General features: G+C 33.1%; 1 protein-coding gene across 1 annotated transcript; it reads left to right on the top strand.

Moving 5' to 3' along the window:
* Window positions 1–11,166: 11,166 nt before the first annotated feature.
* LOC100789255 (serine/threonine-protein kinase ATG1c) lies at window positions 11,167–20,980 on the top strand. The gene is made up of 13 exons (XM_006574048.4): window positions 11,167–11,625; window positions 13,238–13,355; window positions 13,427–13,485; window positions 13,660–13,724; window positions 14,108–14,201; window positions 14,283–14,363; window positions 14,549–14,657; window positions 16,358–16,436; window positions 16,514–16,869; window positions 16,983–17,338; window positions 18,041–18,332; window positions 20,234–20,304; window positions 20,539–20,980. The coding sequence occupies exons 1-13, from the start codon at window positions 11,380–11,382 to the stop codon at window positions 20,788–20,790; spliced, it is 2,178 nt and encodes a 725-aa protein (XP_006574111.1). The 5' UTR covers window positions 11,167–11,379; the 3' UTR covers window positions 20,791–20,980.
* The last annotated feature ends 573 nt before the right edge of the window (window positions 20,981–21,553 follow it).

Raw genomic sequence — 21,553 nt, 5'->3', positions numbered from 1 at the left:
CAGATTTTTCCATTCTTCTTTTAAAGACAGGACATTCAAATCTCAAGTGCCCGGGTTGATTGCATTCATAGCATTTCAGAACTAAGGAGGAATCTTCTCCTTTCTTCTTTGGATTGAAGTTTGATCTCCTTTTATTTCTTTTGTTTCTCAAAAATTTATTGAATCTCTTCACAAAGAGACTGAAATCATCATCTTCTTTTATTTCATTCAAGTCCTCTTTGTCACTTTCTTCTTGAATAGAAGATGAGGCTTTAAGTGCAATTCCTTTCTTTTTCTTGCCATTTTCTTCATGTTGGTTTAGTCTCATAAGTTCCATTTCATGTTCTTGAAGCTTTCCAAAAAGAGTTGCAAGAGTCATGTTAGCGAGATCTCTCGATTCTGCAATTACAGTTACCTTTGGTTGTCATTGTCTGCTTAAACATCTTAACACTTTGTTAATGAGATCTTCATTAGGAAATATTTTTCCCAATGATGCAAGATGATTAACTATATGTGTAAATCTCTTTTGCATATCTTGTATGGTCTTATTTTGATTCATTCTAAACAATTCATATTCATGTGTGAGAGTGTTTATTCTAGATCTCATAACATCAGTTGTGTCTTCATGTGTAACTTGTAATGTATCTCACATTTCTTTTGCATTTTTAAAATTTGAAACTCTGAAATACTCATCCATGCCTAATGCAGAAGTAATTATATTCTTGGCTTTTAAATTATATTGAACCCTTCTTATTTCATCTTCATCCCATTGTTCTCTAGGTTTTTCTATAGTTGCATTGTCCACTATCATTGTAGGAATGAAGGGACCAATTTCAATGGCTTCCCATATATTTAAATCTATGGCTTCTATAAAGATCTACATTCGGGTTTTCCAATAGTGATAACCCTCGCCATTGAAAATAAGAAGCCTATTAATAGAATTTCTCTCAGGAAATGGAAAGTTAGATGAAGCCATAATTATTCTTGAAGCTTTTAAACTTTAAACAAGAATCCTGCTTTGATACCACTTGTTGGACAAGTGGCCTCAATAACTTAAGAGGGGGGAAGGGTGAAATAAGTTTTAAAATTTTCCTACTAACAAAATTTAACCCCCTTTTAAATGATAGGCTCAGAATGCAGAAGAAGAAGCAACAATCAATTTAATCGATGTTCTTTAAACGTGCAAGACAAAATTGATTACAATAAAATAAATGAGAAAAGGGAAGAGAGAAATGCAAATTCAATTTATACTGGTTCGGCCACTTCCTATGTAAATGTCCAGTCCTCAAGCAACCCACTTGAGATTTTCCACTATCTCTATAAATCATTTACAAACTTTGAACACACCTTGAGATCCTTCACCCTTGTGTTCAAGATTCTCCAAGAGACAATCAGTCTCTTGATTACAATTGAGTTTTTGAGATGAACAAAAAGATTTCTTTCCTTTAGAGTAGATGATACAAATTGAGGATCCTAGAGGAATTTCTCTCTTTTAGAAATGATAATACAAATTGAAGTTCCTAGATGAATTCTCAATAAATTTGCAAGTGTTTGCCCAATAGTTGTTGAGAGAGCATTTGACAATTAAGTTCTCTTAGAACATCTCTCTCTTATTTTTCAAAGTCAGACACACATATATATAGGCCCATTGTGACTTTTCAAAATGGTTTGAAGAGATGTGTCTTATCAAAAAGCTTTTCTGAAATTTTCTCACTGGTAATCGATTACAGGTTTCTGGTAATCGATTACACAGTTATATTTTGAAGGGTCATGACTTTTCAATTTGAATTTCAGGAGTTCCATTACTGTTAATTGATTACAAACATCTAGTAATCGATTACAAGATTCAAATTTCAAAACCCTTTTGAAAAGCTTATTTCCAAATTTGTCTTTGGTAATCGATTACTAGTGCCTTTGATCTCTTGGAAACAATTTGTTTTGAGGCAAAAACCAATTAACCAGTGAGATTGTTTGAGGCCTTATCTTTTTCTTGATCTTGTTTGGTTGACCTTGAATTAATCTTGAAGCAATGCTTAACCTTTGATTGTTTGTTGAAGCAACATTGTATGATTCTACTTTGACATCATCAAAACTCTGTATTCATACATTCACAAGAAGAACTTTGTCTCTCTCATCTGGGGTCCATTGTTCTTTTAGTTTGTGTATTTTAGCTCTAGTTTGATTTCTTTTCTATGGTTTGTTAGGATCAATCTATATGATGTCCCATAGATCCTCATCTTGAGATTCTAGGAATAGCTTTATTCTACCTTTCCAATAGTACATATCTTTTCCATCAAAACCAGAAGGCCTATTGGTTGAGGCACCTTCAGGTATGAACACTATTGGAACATGTCCAACCAACACTTCTTCCAGGATCTTCCTCTCACACTATCAAGTGTGCCTAACCCTGAGAGTTAAGCTCTAATGCCAATTGAAGTGGCAAGAATACCACAAGAACGGGGTGTTGAATTGAGATTTTGAAAACTTCGGTTTCCTTTGAAAACAAAAGGTTTGTGATGTTTGTTAAGAATGAACTGAGTTCCGATGAAGAACTGTTCTAAGCTCAAAATAGAAATATAAGTTGCTAAGAATGAAAATGCAACCAGTTCTAGAAATATCTTTTTTTGCAATTAAAAGCTTTTGCTTCAAAGATATTCGTATTTGATGAATTCGGTTGATAAAGTTCAGATTGATATCCCATTCTAATGTAGCACAATCTCATCACTCTTTAACACTAATTCACATGTTCATGCATTCTGAAGTTGGTTACTTCAGAAAGACTAAGTAGAAGTTTAGTTGTTGGATTGTTAGTGTTTTGTCCAAGGTCAGATTGAGTGACATTCTTCAATCTTTCATTCTAATGATTCTCATCAATGTTTCTTATGGATAGCTTCAACTTTCAACAGACTTGTATCTTCCTTATGTTGATGGCTTTCACTTTCCAATGTATCTTCAGTATATGTGACCTCATATGGAAGAATAGATGTTATCCTTGTGATGCATTCTGATGTTCAGAAAATCGTAGTCCAGATCTTTACCATTCTGATGTAGACTCTGCCATAACTACATTTTGAGGTTGGATTCTCTTCATGTAGCCTTTGATAAGTCTTCTATGTAAGGCCATGTTGTTTAGTTTCTTGCCAAGAACCAAGTACTCAGAGTGAAACAACCTTCATCATTCTTATGGGCTTCAAGAAATCTTCTGAGTTCTTAATTTGGACAACTGTTTTGAACCATTTTGAGCACTTCAGAATGAATGAACATGTCTACTTCTTAAAGTAGTAAACATTGAAACACTTAAGCATAAGGTTAGTTATCACTGAAACCCATCGTCTTTTCAATTTGTATTGCTAATGATTTGTCATAATTAAAACCAAGGATGTGGATTCAACACAAAGGAGACCTTTTTCCTCTCCTTTTGATGTTGTTTGCCTAAGCCTTGGAGTGGCAAACACCTCTTCTTCCTCCCTTTAACTTCATTTTTGTTTTTCTCATAAAGCACCCATTAGAGCTCATGAAAAAGCTTTATTTTTGGGTTTTTGATTTTATTTGTGGTCATTTTTGGATTTTGGGTGATGTTGTGATGGGCTTGCTATTAGAGTGGAGGAAAGCTCCTCCTTGGACCCAAAGCTCATTCCTTTATCCTTCTTCTTCACAAAGTTCTTTTTCTTCTTCTATAGAGGTAAGAAAAGCTTAAAATTCTTGTTTTATGATATGTTCGATGTTTTAAATGGTGATCTTTGGCTTATATTGTTATAAACTATGTCTTTTTGAAATTATTGAAGCATTGGGTACCATTTTGGAAAGCCATGGAGTGATTTTCAAAATTTTCTAAAAGTTGCACACCTCAGGCTTATGCACGAGTTTTTTGGGGCTTAAGCACGATAATTTTTAGGGATTAAATAGAGCATTTTGGGGGGCTTAAGCATGAAACTTAAATGAGCTTAGTTTTCTTTTATATATCCCAATATGATTCTGCAAATCGAACCCAAATGTAATTAACTTATCTTGTGAACTAATATGAGATTTATGAAGTTGATGTCATGCTATTATCATGTAATTAACTTTGTTTTACGAACTAATATAAGATGATTATGATATGTTATGTTGAGTAGTTATATGTACATGAGGACTTATAAATATTAATTGTTGAAGTGGAGATACATGTATATTTCTTAATTATTGTAGTATGAAATGTTCTTAATTTTGCATGTATTGATGAAGGATTAGGGTTGTGTTGGTTGATATCTTGATTATGATATGAGATGTGGTTGAGATGATGTTGTTTTATGATTAGAGTTGACTTTATGTTGAGATCATGAGATTCACATTCATATGAGGCGGCTAAGAGGTGGCCCCGTGTTCTTGGGAGACTCCATGGATATGTGTACTTGAATGTGAAGATGTGATTTTGTATGTTGTTTCTTTCTTAGCATCTTGTATAGTGTTGACTGGTTCAAAGTCTAAGAAGTTTACCTTTATAGAGTTGTATATGTTTATATGCATGTTATGAAGAGTTATGAGTTGCTATGATATTGTATAAGTTTATGTTATGATGGAGTGCCACAAGACACATAATTATTCAGTTGTATAGATATATCAGATGATGTTTTATCTTTGTATCATATGTCTTAACTTTGGCCTTTAAAACATGAAAAGTTTATGAGTATTTTCATAATTAAATTAATAGAAGAGTTTAAAACGAATTAAAGTTAAAGTCTTCTATTTGAGTTAGTCCTTAGTTTCATGTAATGGCATTGGGTCGTTACATTTATGGTGTAAGAGTTGAGCATGTCTTTTGGGAACAAACCTATAGGGAATTTGTTTGTTGTGTCTTCCATTGTATAGTTTTGGTTGTTAGTTTTGTTACGAATACCTTTCCAAGAGTAGAGTATGACATTTTGTTGGTCCTAGTTATGTGTTAGATCTCTAACTTGAGTTAAAAATCCTTTGTTTGATTGTCTAGTCCACTAGAAGTGGTTAGAATGCGATTGTGAGATTGATCACCTCAAAATCATGTTTGGGCACTAAAGGTGGGAGACGACATTTTATGACAAACTTGTTGAAAAATAGGTCTTTAGTCTTCTTCATTGGGTGTTGTGAAATCATTTTCATGAGATAATGATTATTTGTTGTTAAACCATATTTAGTTGATTCTATAAGGAGATCACTAATATGATGTTTGTTGCGCGTTGAGTACAGTTATTCTTAGAGGAGAATAATTGTAGTCGATGAGTATGCTTGTGCAATCTTACTATGATACCTAATCAATTCGCATTATTAGAGACTCTTTGTGAGATATGGGTTGTCACAGTTCTTCGTGTGAGAGCCCTCAAGTTTGTGATATATCGATCATATGGTTTATGATAGATGAAGATGTGAGTAAGGCCAAGATTCCCTAAACTGAGAACTCATCTCAGATAGAATATGTTGAGGCTAGTAATCCTCAAGGCAGTATTGTGTACTGAGTGAGATTTCCTTTTGATATAACCTATGATGCTGATATGATATTTTCATTGTTATTTCTTTGTTTCCTTTCAGTGTTTTAACATGTTTGGTGTTGTTGGAAATTGGTTTTTCCTTGAAAATGAAGATGTTGTTTTATCGTTTTGCCCAAAGTGGTTTTACAAAGGTTTTTGATTTATAGGTCTTGTTTTCTATATATGTTGGTGTGACCTCATATAAACATGTGTTAACTTGTTTGACGTTGTCTAAAGTGATTTCTTCTTTGAGAATAAAGATGTTTCTTTTAACCTTATTTACTCAAATTGTTTAGTAAAGGTTGGTGTTTAAACAATTTGTCCATTTATGTTGTTGTGTTTTCTCAATGGTATCTTTTTGTTTTAAAAAATCGGTTGATTTTATTGATTCAATTACAATGTATTTAACTTGGTTTTGCTTATCTACTTTATGTAAAAACAAACTACATCTTTTGATGCAAGATTTATGTTTTACAACCTAAGGTGTTCTAAACTCGTTTTGTGAAGTTGTTTCCTTATGTTTTTTTTTCTTTACATATCCCTTAATGCTTGTTTATTTGAAAGTTAGTTATGATGCATGTAGTGTTTTTCTATAATATCTTTTAGAACTTATTTCTAAAGATGAAAAAACATTTTAGTAATTTTCTTATTTCCGATAGAAAGTTTTACTATTTCTTCATTGGTGGAAATCAATTTTGAAAGATTTAATCCTTTGCATACATTTCTTCAATTTTGGAATTTCATTTTCTGAAATAGGAAATTGATTTGTTATTAGTCTATTATTGGTTCTTTTTATATTTGTGTTGATTTACCTTAATTGTTTCAAGAGAAATCTAAATTTGAATTAAGTGATATAAAGCCAATTAAAGGAGCATCTCATAATAACTTGGTTCATTGATTGTTTTAATTTGAAAGATTTCAAAAAGAAGTTTGGAAAGATTTTTAAAAAATAATAAGTTTTTGAAAAATGTTTTTAGTGATCCAATTCTCTTATTGTATTTATTAGATTTGCTATTGCCACTATTGATTTGACACTGTGGTTGTTTTTGACTCATCACCGTAGAAACACTCCCTTAAACTAATTTTAATGGTATTTTTAAAGCATATTTTAGTAGGGTTGAAAACTTTTAAAAGGAGTTTTTCTTGAAACTAAAATTAAATACTAATTGTTGTTTTTTTTAAACTCAACTAAAAGTCACTCCAAATAAACCCTTAATTTTTCTATTTCAAATAGAATATCTTTAAAAAAAAAACTTGTAGTTAGTAGTAGATATAAAAAATATGATTATTCTTCTACATTTAAATTAGTATAATTATCTTAAATAAAAATATTTTTAGATGTTATTGTGTAACGAGATTATTTTAGCCTTTAAGTGTTCTTTTCTGATGTTACAATGTTTTTAATCTCTTATTTCTTTCTACCTTTTTTAATCTTTATTTCTAATTTAAATTTTATTATTTTTAATAAAATCATCATTATTTAAAAAAGTCTCATATCACAAAATAAATTATTTATTATAAACTTAAAACATAATTTATAATTTATATATTAAAAAATTATTATAAATTTTATTGTAATATAGTTTTTAATATTTAAAAATATTTATTTATTTATTATAATTTTTAGGTTAAAATATATTTTTCACCCTCACAAATATGAAAATGTTTAGAATTCATCCCTTCAAAAATTTTAATATGTTTTTTATCCTCACAAAATTAAAATGTCTCAAATTTTGGCTTGGATGTAGGTTTATATAACCAAACCTAAATCTGAACCTATGTGTGCATTGATGTGGGAGAGATTAGGTTTTTTTAACTTTTTGCATCGGTTAGATGTATAACTAATGTAAAAAAAATGACACAAGCAACTCTCACCTCCATCGTCATGGGTGTCATCACCTACCTACCACGACTCCATTCAATTTCCCCCTTCTTTCCTAAATCCTATCTAATCTTCGAGAAAAAAAGTTCCTTTCTACAAGGCCATCAATCACAAAGGGAAAGAAAAAAGTTGCAAATGGGAGCACAATAACCAATTAGCAAGGGGAAAATACCAATAGAACAGGAATTTCAATCACTCCAACATGCAACAAAGGAAGGAATTAATTTAGAACAAACAAATTAATTTCCTACCACATTAAAACAAAGAAAATAAAAAGATTGAGATGCAACATTATATCTACAATACAATTGAAGAAGTAGCATTGGATAAGAACCCAATGTTACTCCTTAGTTTTGTTGTTCTGACCTTATATATGGTATTTCGAACACTAGATTTGGTTTTTTCATCCTCAGATCTGCCACAAACAACACATTTGGTTATAAAGAGGTGGCGTTGATAACATCAAAGAGACCTCACAACAAGAGGACGATGTCGTTGGCAATGAATCTAGTTATCACTTTGCAGCTACAAGAGGAAGACGTTGAAAGGAGATGGGTTCACTGCTACAAAGATGGACCACTACGAGCCACGAGAGAGTGAGAGGAGCATAGAAGAGACAACTCTATGAGAGGGAGGAACAATAGTGGAAGAGGGAAGAGAGCTTTGTGAGAGGAAAGAACAACAATGGTAACAAGAGAGGGAAGGAGAAGTCAAGAGCTGAGAACTATGGATGAGGGTTAGTGGGTGGGTGATGACGTTGGTGGATGAGGTTGTTGGAGGAGTCACCAGAGACAATGGAGGGGGTGTCGTAAAAGAAGATAAATAAGAGGGTGGGTTTAATTGGCAAAGATTTTAACACATGTTGGTGTCCAATTGACCAATAGAGTGACTCATGTATATAGTCATCAGAGATGTAGGTTCCTTATATCTGAACTGATGTTCAGACCAAAATTTAACACATCTTAATTTTGTGAGAACATAAAATAGATAATTTTTTTTTACAAAAACAAATTCTGAATATTTTGATATTGAAAAACATATTTTAGTCTAAATTTTAATTATAAAAATAGCTGATAATCATTCACACGCATAATAACAAAAGTTGCTTCCTCCCTAAAATTCCTATCCCTTTGTTGCTTCTCTCACATTCTTCGTACGTGGACACCAATGCATCCTAATGAAGTTTCTAACTTATTATTTATTAATTAAAAATAAAACAATTTAGCCCTCCCAAATCCCAATTAATCCAAACAATTATTTTTCTAATGACATTATTAAATACAAGTAATCAATCAAACAAAACAAAGCCACCAAAGTAAAAGAAAAAAAAAGAGGATAAATAGTCACTTTTGTTCTTAAATGTGTAATTCGCTGATAAATGTGTTCTTGAAAGATGAAAATACAAAATTTAGTCCCTATAAGTGTAAAAAGTGCGACAAATATATTTGACCGTTAACTTTCGTCCATCACTGTTAATAAAATACCATACGTGGCACAAATAGACAAATTTATCACTGAAATGATTACCAACATGACCATCTCTAATTTTCACCATAGAGACATATTTGTCATATAATATTTTTTGACTTTTCGATGTGTCCCTGAACGATGAAAATATAAAATTTAGTCCCTGAAAGTATAAAAAGTGCGACAAATATATCTGAACGTTAATAATAGATTGTGAATAATTATTATTATTTTAAAAATTATATAATGATTGTGACAAAATTTTGGGAGAGTTATATTATGGTGGTAAGTGTTTGTGTTCTGTTATATACGTTTTAAACTATCAACACAAAAAATATAAATTTTACTGTAAAATGATAAAAAAATCATTGTTTTTGTTTAATCAAACACTATTTATTTAATTATTTTTTTTTATAAATTTTTCATAATAAAATATGAATGTCTATTAATATATGCAATGACATCAAATTCCCAATATACACTACTTGGGTCACTTTTCCCCGTCCGAGAATATCCATCTGCTCTAATTGGGCAAGCTAGAATCCTTATGTGAGGTTGGTTGTTCAAAAGACATTTCTTTTCTCTTTACCCTTTGCATCTTCATCTTTTCGAAAGCCTAGACCCATTCTTCTGGATCTTTATTAGTCCTAGGTGCAAAGCCTCTTCAATCAATAAAGACCTTTTTCTCCTCCACTCCATTTATCATTTGGTTGATTGAAAGAGGATAAGTGTTATCCATTGAGTAAAGGGAGGGACGTAAGCCTGGTTCTTCAATGAAGGACAGGCGAAAGCCTTTCCTGCCCTGCCTTTCTAGTTGGATAGGCATTCAAGCTGTTCTATTATCCCCGATCTCTGGGCTTATGTTGGACTATTTATGATCTCTTATCCCTAGGCTGATGATAGAAGAAAAAAAGGTCGGTAGACAGAGGACTTCGCTGCATAAAAGACCACATTTTCTGATTTAGACGGCACAAGTCAATGAAGCAGTAGAGCTTGATTAAGCGATGGCAGAATCTTCTATTCTACTAGAGGTTCTCCCTTGTTCTTTGAATTCGATGGATTGATCAACCCATGACACTAGACGCTTAGATAAGATGTTCTGAAGAAAGATCTATCTGACTGATAGGGATTCTCGAGTTATGTAAGGTTCTCCTTTGTAACCTCAGTCCGAGAACATCCCATCCTCTGCAACAGAAGACTATTTGGCTAAAACAACCTATTTTGGAAAAGATCTTATGTTAGTGTTAGGAGACATTAGATGAGTCTTAAGTGGGCGCGGGTGATGAAGCTGTAGTGGACTCCCTTTTCCTTTGGGTAGTCTCTGTTTCATCTCTCTCTTTTTTGTTTTTGTTTTAATTTAAAATATTATAAAATATAAATATTATATTATATAATTTTTTTAATTGGTTTTAAAATTACTTATTTATAAATTAAATTTTATAATTTTGTTTTTTATTTTTTTAAAGAAAAAATATACAGATAAAGAAAAATAAAAAAATTGAATAAAATTATAATACAATTTTTTAGTTACTTTGTATGTACTTTTGTAGTTAAATTTATATGGTGTTGATATTTTTTTTTGTTATGTTTGTTAATTAAAAAAATAAGAAAATTAGTTAGTAGTATTAAAATAAACTAAAAAACACACTAAAAACATAATTGCTACATCTATCGTATACAATACATAGAATTTCAAAGAGTAGTAAATGAATTATTTTTTATAATAAAAATATATTAAAAATATCTGTAAAGATATTTAATCAGCAGTTATTTTTTTATGGCACCCGAATCAATGCGACAAAAATGCGAACGAGATTAGTGGAATCTTGATCCAAGGAGAAAGAGGACGGTAAAAGATCGTCCTGAAATCTTCTCATTTTCAATTAAATCTAATGACATGAACAAGTTAATTATATTTAATAATATAATTATATTAAAAATAATTATATTAGAAAATTTAGATTTTAAATAAAAATATTCATCTAAAAAATATGTTAAGTAAATTAAATAATAAAACAAAAATAATTATATTTAATAATATTATTTTTTAAAAAAAATTAAAAAAAATTATAAAATTTAATTTAATAAATAAATAATTTTAAAACCAATTAAAAAAATTATATAATATAATATTTATATTTTATAATAGTTTAAATTGAAAAAAATAAAAAGAAAAAATAAAATCTCAAATAATATATATTAAAAATTAAACTACAACAGTAGATGGAGAAAAAATAAAAGAAAGGAAATATGTATTTCCGAACAAAACCATGCTAAGGTCATAACAAATTTATTCCCGTGTCATAACATTTTGAATACTAAATTTTATATTAAGTATTTATTAACGAATTACACATCCTAAACATAAAATGTTGATCTCTCCGTAACACTGAAAATTTTCTTAAAGTAAAGAAAGTATCTATTCAAAAAACTTGGGAAGTTTTCTGACCTCAATCCGTCGTCGCGTCCTTCTTGTTCTCAGAACCAAAACCCGGTCTTCGTTTGAGTTTCTTTGGAGAATCCGTTTTCGATATTCGGAGTCTAGGGTTTGTGGATTCGACGGCGGCGGCGATGGCGCAGGCGGCGGGGCGGAGCAGGGTGGTGGGAGACTACGTGGTGGGGAAGCAAATCGGCGCGGGGTCGTTCTCCGTGGTGTGGCACGGGAGGCACAAGGTGCACGGCACCGAGGTGGCGATCAAGGAGATCGCCACGCTTCGCCTCAACAAGAAGTTGCAGGAGAGCCTCATGTCCGAGATTTTCATCTTGAAGCGGATTAACCACCCTAACATTATCTCTTTGCACGATATCATAAATCAGGTTAGGTTTCAATTTTATTTTGTTTTATTTGTTTTCGTTGTGGATTGCTTTTGTTTAGTTAGGACCTTTTAGTTTCATGGTAGCACCTTAGGGTATTTATTTCCGTAAGTTTCGATCCTTTAGGCAGATTATGAAGCCAATCCTAGGCTCAGTAGCTACTTGTCCCTCTCTGAGGATGTATTATTTGCCAATTGAATCATACTATTGGATTGGTGTGGATTGTTGAAGTTATAATCCTAGGTTTAGTCATACTTAAAGTTTCTTGTCTCTCTCTGAGGATGCGTTATGCGGGAATTGAACACAGGTCCTCTTCCGTTTTGTCAACTAAGTTATATCCGTTGGGTTGGTGTGGATTGTTGGAAGTTTTATTTGTTAGTGTAGTCTGATGATGTGGTTTGGTTGTTTAGTTTGTAAGTTATAACTTATAACGTGATCTAAGTTTACTGTGTGATTTGGTAAATTAGGAAAAGTTATTAGTGTGAGGATTATTATTTTTTTTTTGTGGGGTGCAGGAGTTTTTACACACACACACACATAATAGTTGTTTTAATTAAATTGTTTTCAGGGCATGACAATGGCTGACATATTATTAAAATATATGGGCTTATATATATATATATATATATATATATATATATATTTATTTATATATATATATAGACTTCTTTACAATGAACTAGTGATGTTTTAGTTTTAGGAGCTTGAGGATGTGCGATGAGTTTGGTAATTTTGAAATTGGTGTTTTTGCTTTTCTATGTGGTTGGAACTAGAAAGATTTGAACAGTTTGTTTTTTAGTGGTGAGAATGTTGGCAATCTTCTGTTTGACCTGAGGAAGAGAAAAAATTCTTTGGAAAAAGTGCCTTGGTTCATGACAAAACCATGGTTGCAGCTGTGTGGGTTCTGTACTGTAGGATTTGAAGAAGAAAAAGATTTGACCATTATGGGGGTGTGTGTGTTAGATCTAAGTGATTATGTATGTTACTATTTATAAGAAACTATTTTGCTGTGGAGTGTAATTGCATCCCACTGGCATTTCGGTTCATTGCTTATCTCTATTTTGAGAAAAACAATATGCAAGTTCTTGCTATTAACGATGATGCAGTATTTTTCTGTCTAGTTGCATCGGGGGTGGGGGGGATTCGTGATTATAAAGCACTGTGTGGCTAAAGCTGGGTTTAGTGTAGGAATGAAGAGCATTGTATGGAAAACAAAGGAGTGATGGTGACCACTTGATTGTAAAATGACATTTGTTGTTTAAAATCTGTTAGTATGCTTCTGGATTTGTGCCGGCAAAATGGTAGCCTGCCTTAGGTAGATGATAAGTGGAGCATCATGGCATTGGATCTATCTAGGCTGGATTTATCTTGTGCTGATGGCAGACAAAATATGGTTGTCTCATAGGGTATGAATCATGGTTTAAGTATTAGGTTTGGCTTATTTTAGTCAAAACCAAAAATATGAGGTTTGAGTAAGAATTGTAGCCAGTAAAATTCTAAGAATAGATTGGTCCGGGTTAAATTATTATTTGTGGCAGGTGTGATGCCAAATGAAATACACATTCATTGGTGCATCAGAAAGTCCCTGCTTAGAAGTGTCATTCACTTTATGTAGGTTCCTGGGAAGATACATCTTGTGTTAGAGTACTGTAAAGGAGGAGATCTTTCCTTGTACATTCAACGCCATGGAAGGGTACCAGAGGCAACTGCAAAACATTTTATGCAGCAGTTGGGTATGTTTCAACTGTATACAGTTATGCTTTCTTTAAATGTTCTGGTATTAAATGACTACTCTGTGTTTCAGCTGCTGGTCTACAAGTTCTTCGGGACAATAACCTTATTCATCGAGACCTGAAACCACAGGTTTTTATTTTGATTCTATTCCTTACAACATAAATGCCTATCAATTGGTTTATGTCTCATTAGTTCAGAGTTCTAGCTGATCCCATTCCACATAAAACTTAATCTTTGTATGAAGATTGAAGGTTGCTTTGTTATTTTATCCAAGTATGGTAATCACTATCGTCCTTGAAACAGAACCTTCTTCTCTCCCGAAATGATGAGAAGTCAGTGCTGAAGATTGCTGACTTTGGATTTGCAAGGTAGCCTACTTATTTCTACTTCATTCATATCCGTATTCTTTAAAACCAGAAAATGATTAAGATCTCAATAAAAGCCTAATTTTTTCCAGAAGTATTACTCTTTATGTTTGTGGCTCACTATTTGACTTGAGATAATTAGTGAAAATATGCTTTTAAATGAGTTCAATGTGATCATAATAATACAAATAAATTTGGGTTTCAAGCCCCCATGAATTTCTAAGTCTTTGCACTGTGATCTGACAAATTACACCATGTTGCTTGCTTTGACATTCATATGTTCTTTATGCCTTCCAAATTTCTGGGTATTCTTTCAAGAAAAAGTTCTTCTCTCTATACTCCTTTCTGTAATCTAGCCATTAAAGCACATTTTTCTTCTCGGGCAGATCTTTGCAACCTAGGGGGCTTGCTGAAACCTTGTGTGGTTCACCACTCTACATGGCTCCAGAAATCATGCAACTACAGAAGTATGATGCGAAGGTGATTTTAATTTTATATCTTCAGAACACAAAAGCATTCATGATTAGTTTCCTTCCTATTTATCTCAAATTAAATATGCAGGCAGATCTCTGGAGTGTTGGTGCAATCTTATTTCAGCTTGTTACAGGAAGAACACCTTTCACTGGAAACAATCAAATACAGGTATAGAATTGATAATAGTGCCTCCTTTTTTTGTAGTCTTTTGAGTATTCTTTCAATGCTAACAAAGTAATTCTTTCTAACCAATAATCTATATTGTTTGGTGCTATAGTGTTGTCCTCCAATGGGCATGAGTCTTTTTGCCACCTTAATTAACTTAATGTAACTTGTAATCATGAACTCTGCAGTTACTACAAAATATTATGAAATCAACAGAATTGCAGTTTCCGTCTGATAGCCCAAGTCTGAGTTTTGAATGCAAAGATTTGTGTCAGAAAATGCTACGTCGGAATCCAGGTATGTTTTGATTTTAGAGCAAATTACATTTGCACTCCCTCAACTATGGACTTATTACGCGCACACCCCGTCCAATCATAATCCCTACACAAACCTCCCTCAGGTTTACATTCTCATTACACTCGCACCCCCTCTGTTAGAACAATGTTGGTTCTGTTAACCCAAGTGGTCACATGCAAGGCACATGGGTTATATAATGAACTTTTTGGACAGAATTGCCCTAATATCTTTCCCTGCATACATTAGACAAACTTCCCAGCTTAACAAATATTCCCCAACAAGCAACACTGTCCCTGCATATTCCATTTGCTTTCAACATCTAAAATACCAATTCATGTGGTATTTTCAATCAAGAACAAAAATGCCTCGTGACAGATGTTCAACTAATACTGAAACCACAAAAATTGGATAAGTTTCCCTGCATATTCCGCTCCTCATCTATGATCCTTTACATAGCAACCTCCCGCTCCAGACTTAGAAAATAACCAAGACGAGCCAACACACAAAGAAAGTCCTCTCAGATTCACATGAACAAAGCCCTATGTCCAGATGATCTAGCAATCTCCAAACAAAGCCCTTGTAGATTCACACTGCCGCATTTCGCAAACCCTAGTAGAGCAGATTTGGGGATTTCTAATTTGAGAGAGTTTACATGAAGGTCTTCAATTCAGGGTGGGGTCAAGTGTTAAGGGTAAATTGGACATTTCATTTATTTTATCACTGTCATTTATGGTGAAGGTTTAGGGGGTGTGGAAGAAATGTATTTGAAGGGAGGAGGTGAGCATGTAATAAGTCCATGGTTGAGAAGGTGCAAGTGTAATTTGCTCTTGATTTTTTTGAAGATTAAAATTTGAGACATAAATGAAGGGTGAATCTGTTGGTCAGTTTAAGATATTTAACAGTATCATTGGTAATTATTAAATCACTGTTACTTGTCTAATATGGTTCGTGATTTCCTTGGTATCATTTGTGACTAATTTCCTGGGAAACTAGCTCCAATAGAGAGGGTGGGGGAATGCATGTGTGTTTCAAACTTTCCTATGTAAAATTAGGTTTGCTTTGGTTAGCATCAGCATGACAGCTCCTTCACAAAATTGAGCTGACAAATCTGATTTTCCTTGGTGTTTCAGGCTTTTAGCTAACTGAAATCATCCTCCTGCTAACCAATAGCATACTAACAAGAATCAAGGGGTATTTTCATTTTGTTCTTTTTGCTAATGTAGATCAGACCACTTGATAGGTGAATGCTTATTTTAGCTTTCTGTGCAAGATTTAGATACATAACTACTTGATACAAGGGTCCTGTTGCAGAGGTTAGTTATTACAAATTGTTAGGAGTATAGGCAAGGCAACTTTCAAAGAGTCTTATGAATTAAGGAAGGGTTGCCCTACGTTCAAGGGGTAGTTAATTTGGGGATTGATAACAGACGATTAGTTGGAGCTTGATTTAGTGATGATTGATTGATAAAATATGCTTGTACTAATCTCTAGTTTATAATATAAAATATAAATTGAGGGAAATTTACATCTTGTGTTCCAACCTACAGCCCTTCATGCTCTACTTTTTCAACAGTTTTTTTGTGAGATAAACAAGGAAAAGGGGATGATATAAGTTCATAGGGTGCTTTTCATGATTTTCAGTACAACCCTACCTTATTCTGATACACTGTTCTGACTTCTGTATCTTTCTTTAACTTCAGTGGAACGTCTAACTTTTGAAGAATTCTTTAACCACCCTTTCCTTGCTCAGAAGCAAACAGAACGGGATGAGTCATTGAGGTAAAAACAAAGGCTCTTAGAATTTATGATTATTATGGTTTTTCAGTTTGCAAATATAAATAATGTGTAGTTTGCAGGAATAGAAGTTCTTCAAGGATGGATGGTGGGTTTTGTTCTACAGTGTCTGATTTGAGAAGAACCGAGGAAAATTATCAAGAAGATTGTTTGCCTTTCATGTTAGATGACGACTCTAGTGGCCCCGAGGGGAGTTCATCCTTTTCAAGGAAGAAGTCCTCAATGAAGTCGACCTATGGATTTGATCTAAATGCTAAACTAGATAAAGCAGAGTCATCATCTCCTATTTCAGGATTTGGTAGTATGACACAAAGATCTGAAAACACTACTAAAAGATTGGACAACCATACAATTTCAAGAAATCTCACTGATCCTCTAGAATCTCCAGAGCAGCTTTTCGCAAGTCCTTATCCAAAAGGTAATGCGATACTAAAATTTCTATCTTCCTTTTCTGTTTTTATGGTTTGATTAAGCACATATTTTTTTCTGAATAATGTATAATACTGCTTATTTATGTGGAATATGTTGCAGTTATGGATTCGCTGGAGAATATTGATCAAGAATATGTTCTGGTGTCTGGCCCCACTATAGATGTTTCATCTTTGTCAGTGGGTGCTTCAAGGCCCATCCATACCCCAAGTCGGTCAGGTAGTTTACCCCAAGAGTCTTCTAGTACAATCACAAGACTAAGTGCTCCAATGCCAATAGTTGGTGTACCTACCAATAGTGTATGCCAAATTGGAAGTTCAGGAAGTCAGGACTCTGCTCCTGGGACATCACTTGGATCAATGGATACAGGTGATGAACAACCATCTGCTCACTGCATGACAAGGGTGAAATCATTGCAACAGTGTGCATCTTCCATCACAGAATTAGTTAATGAAAAGGTAAATGCTGCTAAAAGTTTGCTTTCTACCATGTCTTAAAGTGACTGTAATTTTGCTCACTACATGTGCATGTATGGGAAAATCATGAACTAATTTTTCATTCTTTGTCTGTTGTGGAGCCTATGAAATAATCTTTTAAACTAATCAGAATCAAGACATTGCTTGTAGTGTGAGTGATACAATATGTTTCATATAATGGATACATGCATTCTATTTAAACAATAGGTTAGCTAGGTGTTTTTGTTTGGCTTTTACATATAATAGAATTAATCAACAGGATAGGGCTTATTTAATGTTAACAAGTTAATACAGGATACTGGTCTTAAATTACTGTGGAAAGCTGCGGATGTGAGATAATGCCTAAAGCCTAATGCAACTTTTGGTCACCCCCTCCTTGCCCATTGCACTAGAAACATGCTGGCATTGTTATTACTTATACGATAATAAAAAAACAGTATAGCAATTAGTTGTTCCTTCAGTATGCATTATGAGGATCTTTCCCTTTGGTGGGAAATGAAAATGATTGAAACCTGTTTCCTTTTCATTGACCCTTGGTATGTCTTGTGCTGCTGCCTTTGGCATTATGTAAAGTGGTTATAGTGTCTGAATGCTATGTTTTTATTTGTGTGGTGATAATATATTAATGATACTCACCCTGTTGATTGCTCCATGTCTGTCTCTTCTCTTAAAAAAATGTAAAAGATGGAGGCAGGAAAGCATCTAGAAGCATTTTCTATTCAGCTTGTAATTCTTGCAATCTGGAAGCAAGCACTTCACATATGCCATACACAAGCTGCCTCAGCCATGGAAGGAAGTCCAAATCAAGAAACTTCAAGATATAGAAGGAGCACCAGTAGGAAGCATGGTAGTCCTGATTCTGAAGAATGCCTTGATGGAAACACCCTAGGGCCAAAGGATATATTATCTCAAATTGAAAGTGAATTTTTGAGGGAATTTGAGCATGCTGAAGAACTTGCCAAGACCATTGAGCCTGGTATGGCTTCTTTTATTTTAATTTATGAGCTGAATGGATAATTAAGTTGTCTTTTTTTTTTTTAAATAAGCTATCTTCTGCACTGATGCTCATAAGATAGAAGTTTCAATTCTCAGATAAAATATGTCCGCATTTCCATGCTTCTTATGTAAAAGAGTTTTCTATGTTTAAACATTTAGATTTTATGAGCTGATGTGGTGTCAACTAAATTGGATGTGATGTTGTTGAGAGTCATTATTGGAGATGATGAAGAAAGAAAATTGTTGTTAGCTATGGATAATGATAGATTTATTCCAGCAAATATTTGCAAATTTTTCAAACTTGAGAATCTCATGAACTCGTAAAGCTTCCATAAACATGACTTGTAGATTCAACTTATAATGAGGCATTTACTTGCACTTTTGTTTTCTATTTTCATTTTCTGTTTTTACTTTTTAATTACCAAACTGCCACCTTGTTTTCAATTTGTTTCCTGTTTTCAAAGATTTGTACAGGAAAAAGAAAAAAACGAAAACCCAAAAAAAATGTTTTCAATGTTTCATGTACAAATCTTAGAAAGCAAGAAACGGATTGAAAGTAGGTGGTGCTTAGTTTGAGTTTTTTTTTGTTTTCATTTTCTAAGAAAACAAAAAATAAGTGAAAATATGTTTGCTTAAAATTTAGAAAACATTTTCTCTGAAAATATTTTTAAAAACAAACCCAAAACTGAAAATAACAAATCAACGTTTTCAGCCTTTTCTGATGAAGTGAAAATGCAGTGGTACCTTAGAGTACTTTCTTCTAATACATGTTCTCTAGATCTTGAAAATTTGAAAATGGAAGTTATTTTCAGAAAATGAAAACAGAAAACAGACACTCAAACCAAGTGCCACCTAAGGTGGCAATTTTGTAATTAAAAAGTGAAAAAAAAAATGAAAACAGGAAGCAAAAGTGAAAGTAAACGCCCCCTAAACTCTTCAAGAGTTTTACCTAATATAAAAATGTTTAAAAAACTGGTAATATTCAAAGCTTCAAACATAGAGGTAAAAACCTATCACAGGTCATGGTAGAGACACAAAAAAAAAGGATGTGTGTTATTAAAATGACATTTGATTTGGTTCCAAAACTCTAGTAAAAAGGATGTGTTATTAAAATGTCACAGGCTATAGTTATATTAGGTTTTGTGACATGATATATTAGATGGATATTATGGTGTTCATCTAGAAAGTAGTGCATATCAAAGCACAAGAGCTTAGTTCTTGTTTGTGCAAAGCCCCCTATTTTATATATCCTTTCTCCTTCACAATGGGCTTTACAATATTGGATTCTTGCGTTGTTGGGTTCACACTTCACAGATGTTGTCACAATAGAAAGCAACAACTTGACAATGCTTAAGTTTGAAAGCAACAAAACTCATGCTATTATTAAGCTTTGATTAGTTTGCAGAAAACATACAACAGTGATGATTTGATCAATTTGTGTTATTGATTTGATCCCTAGATAAATGTTACAATTATTATTTATGTTGCCTTTAGAGAGTGTGGGTAGCATATAAGACTGTTGTCGTAGATCAATTCGGAGTACAAAGTTAGATTTGATTTGAAACTCGACTTCTTCACTCAAGAATTATGCAAGGTTGCATGAATTAACTGAGTCTTCCGGAGTTTATTCAGAAATGATTTGACGAGTTAACTCAATTTCTCTACTTACGATCATAAACTCATAATATGTTGACTCGAATTTTAACAACAGTGACTATTTGGAGTCTATGGCCTTGTTACAATATGTGTATGAGATAGTAATAACTAATAAATGAACATTTCTCCTTTCTCTCTCTGTGCGTGTGTGTGAGAGAGATTCTAGTTTCATTCCATAATATATGAAATATATAACAATAGAGACTGTTTCTATCCTGATTGCAGGAAACACAGAGATGCCAGATGCAATGGAGACAATATTTCAATCCGCCCTTGCTTTTGGAAGACATGGGGGTGTCAGTATTTCTTTCTGTTTCTCATTTCATCCATCTTGAAAATACAAAATTGAAAATACCATCTTGAAAATACAATTTTAAACATCTATGTACCTAAATAAAAAGAAAGGATGCCACATCATTGATTATACAAAATTATGGTTATCTTCAACATTTTATGGATGGTAAAATTGAACAAACATGGGGATTTAATTGGTGATCCAAGCTGAAGTTGTGTGTTCTCGTTGTCGGCAGGTAGAAGAGCTCATGGGTGAAATGGAAAGTGCAGCTGCATTGTATTCAAAAGCTGTCCGTCTGTTAGTTTTCCTTCTAGTGGAAGGACCATCCCTGATTCTTAATCCTCCATTTTCACTGACAAACTCGGACCGTTACAGGCTTCGGAATTACATTGATATTCTTAATAACAGGCAAGGTTATTCAAGGTCCCAACGAATGACACTACTGAAATGTGAAGACTGTCAAGGTATCCTTAAGGAAAAGTTTTAGCAATGGTTATTTATCTCCCATTTCACACAACAAATTATTTATTTGTACAGTTATTCTTTTAGGGAGGGGAAATTGGGGATGCTGATGGGAGTAAACCAGCACAAGATAGGTTGTAAAGTTCAACATATCTGTGATTAGAATGATGGTCAAATGTGCATTTGATTATGTATGCTGTCAGTTGTCTCGTGAATTCTGTGATGTGTTTGAAATTTGAATTTGCTTTTTTTTTTTTTCTTATTAAAACATTAGAATATTAAAATAATAAGCATATAATAGCACTAGTTAAAATTTGATCGATGACTTTAATTTGGTTGCATTGGCATTTAAAGAGAAAGTTCCATGTGACCTTAGTTAATGAAGTATTATGCATGATCGATTAAATTCATGATGCAAAGCTTCTCATTATCATGAATTGTCCATTAGCCGCTAAGGTGGAGAGATGTACAAGGGCTCCAGTCGTTCATGATAATATCATTGGCTAACACTAGAAGTTGATTTCATTACTGGTCAAAGCAATGTAAACGACTTTTACTTTAATGGAAGATTGAACATTATTACAAATTATTAAATTTTGTCGCTACTAGCTCACTTTAGACTTTAGAGGGTTGAGAAATGATTTTCTGAAAAAGAAAAAGAAAATTGAGGGGTCCAAGTAAAGTGGAAGGTCACCTTTTGGTGGATGGAAATGGGAAAATGCAGTAACTAGGAAGTGATCCTAGGTCGTTTCCCAACGAGCAGTGACAAGCCAAATGTTCATAATATA

The sequence above is a fragment of the Glycine max genome, chromosome 1 (genome assembly GCF_000004515.6).
Source record: "Glycine max cultivar Williams 82 chromosome 1, Glycine_max_v4.0, whole genome shotgun sequence".
Lineage (NCBI taxonomy): Eukaryota > Viridiplantae > Streptophyta > Magnoliopsida > Fabales > Fabaceae > Glycine > Glycine max.
Note: the sequence above shows the minus strand (reverse complement) of the source record. Positions and strands in the feature narration are given on the sequence as shown.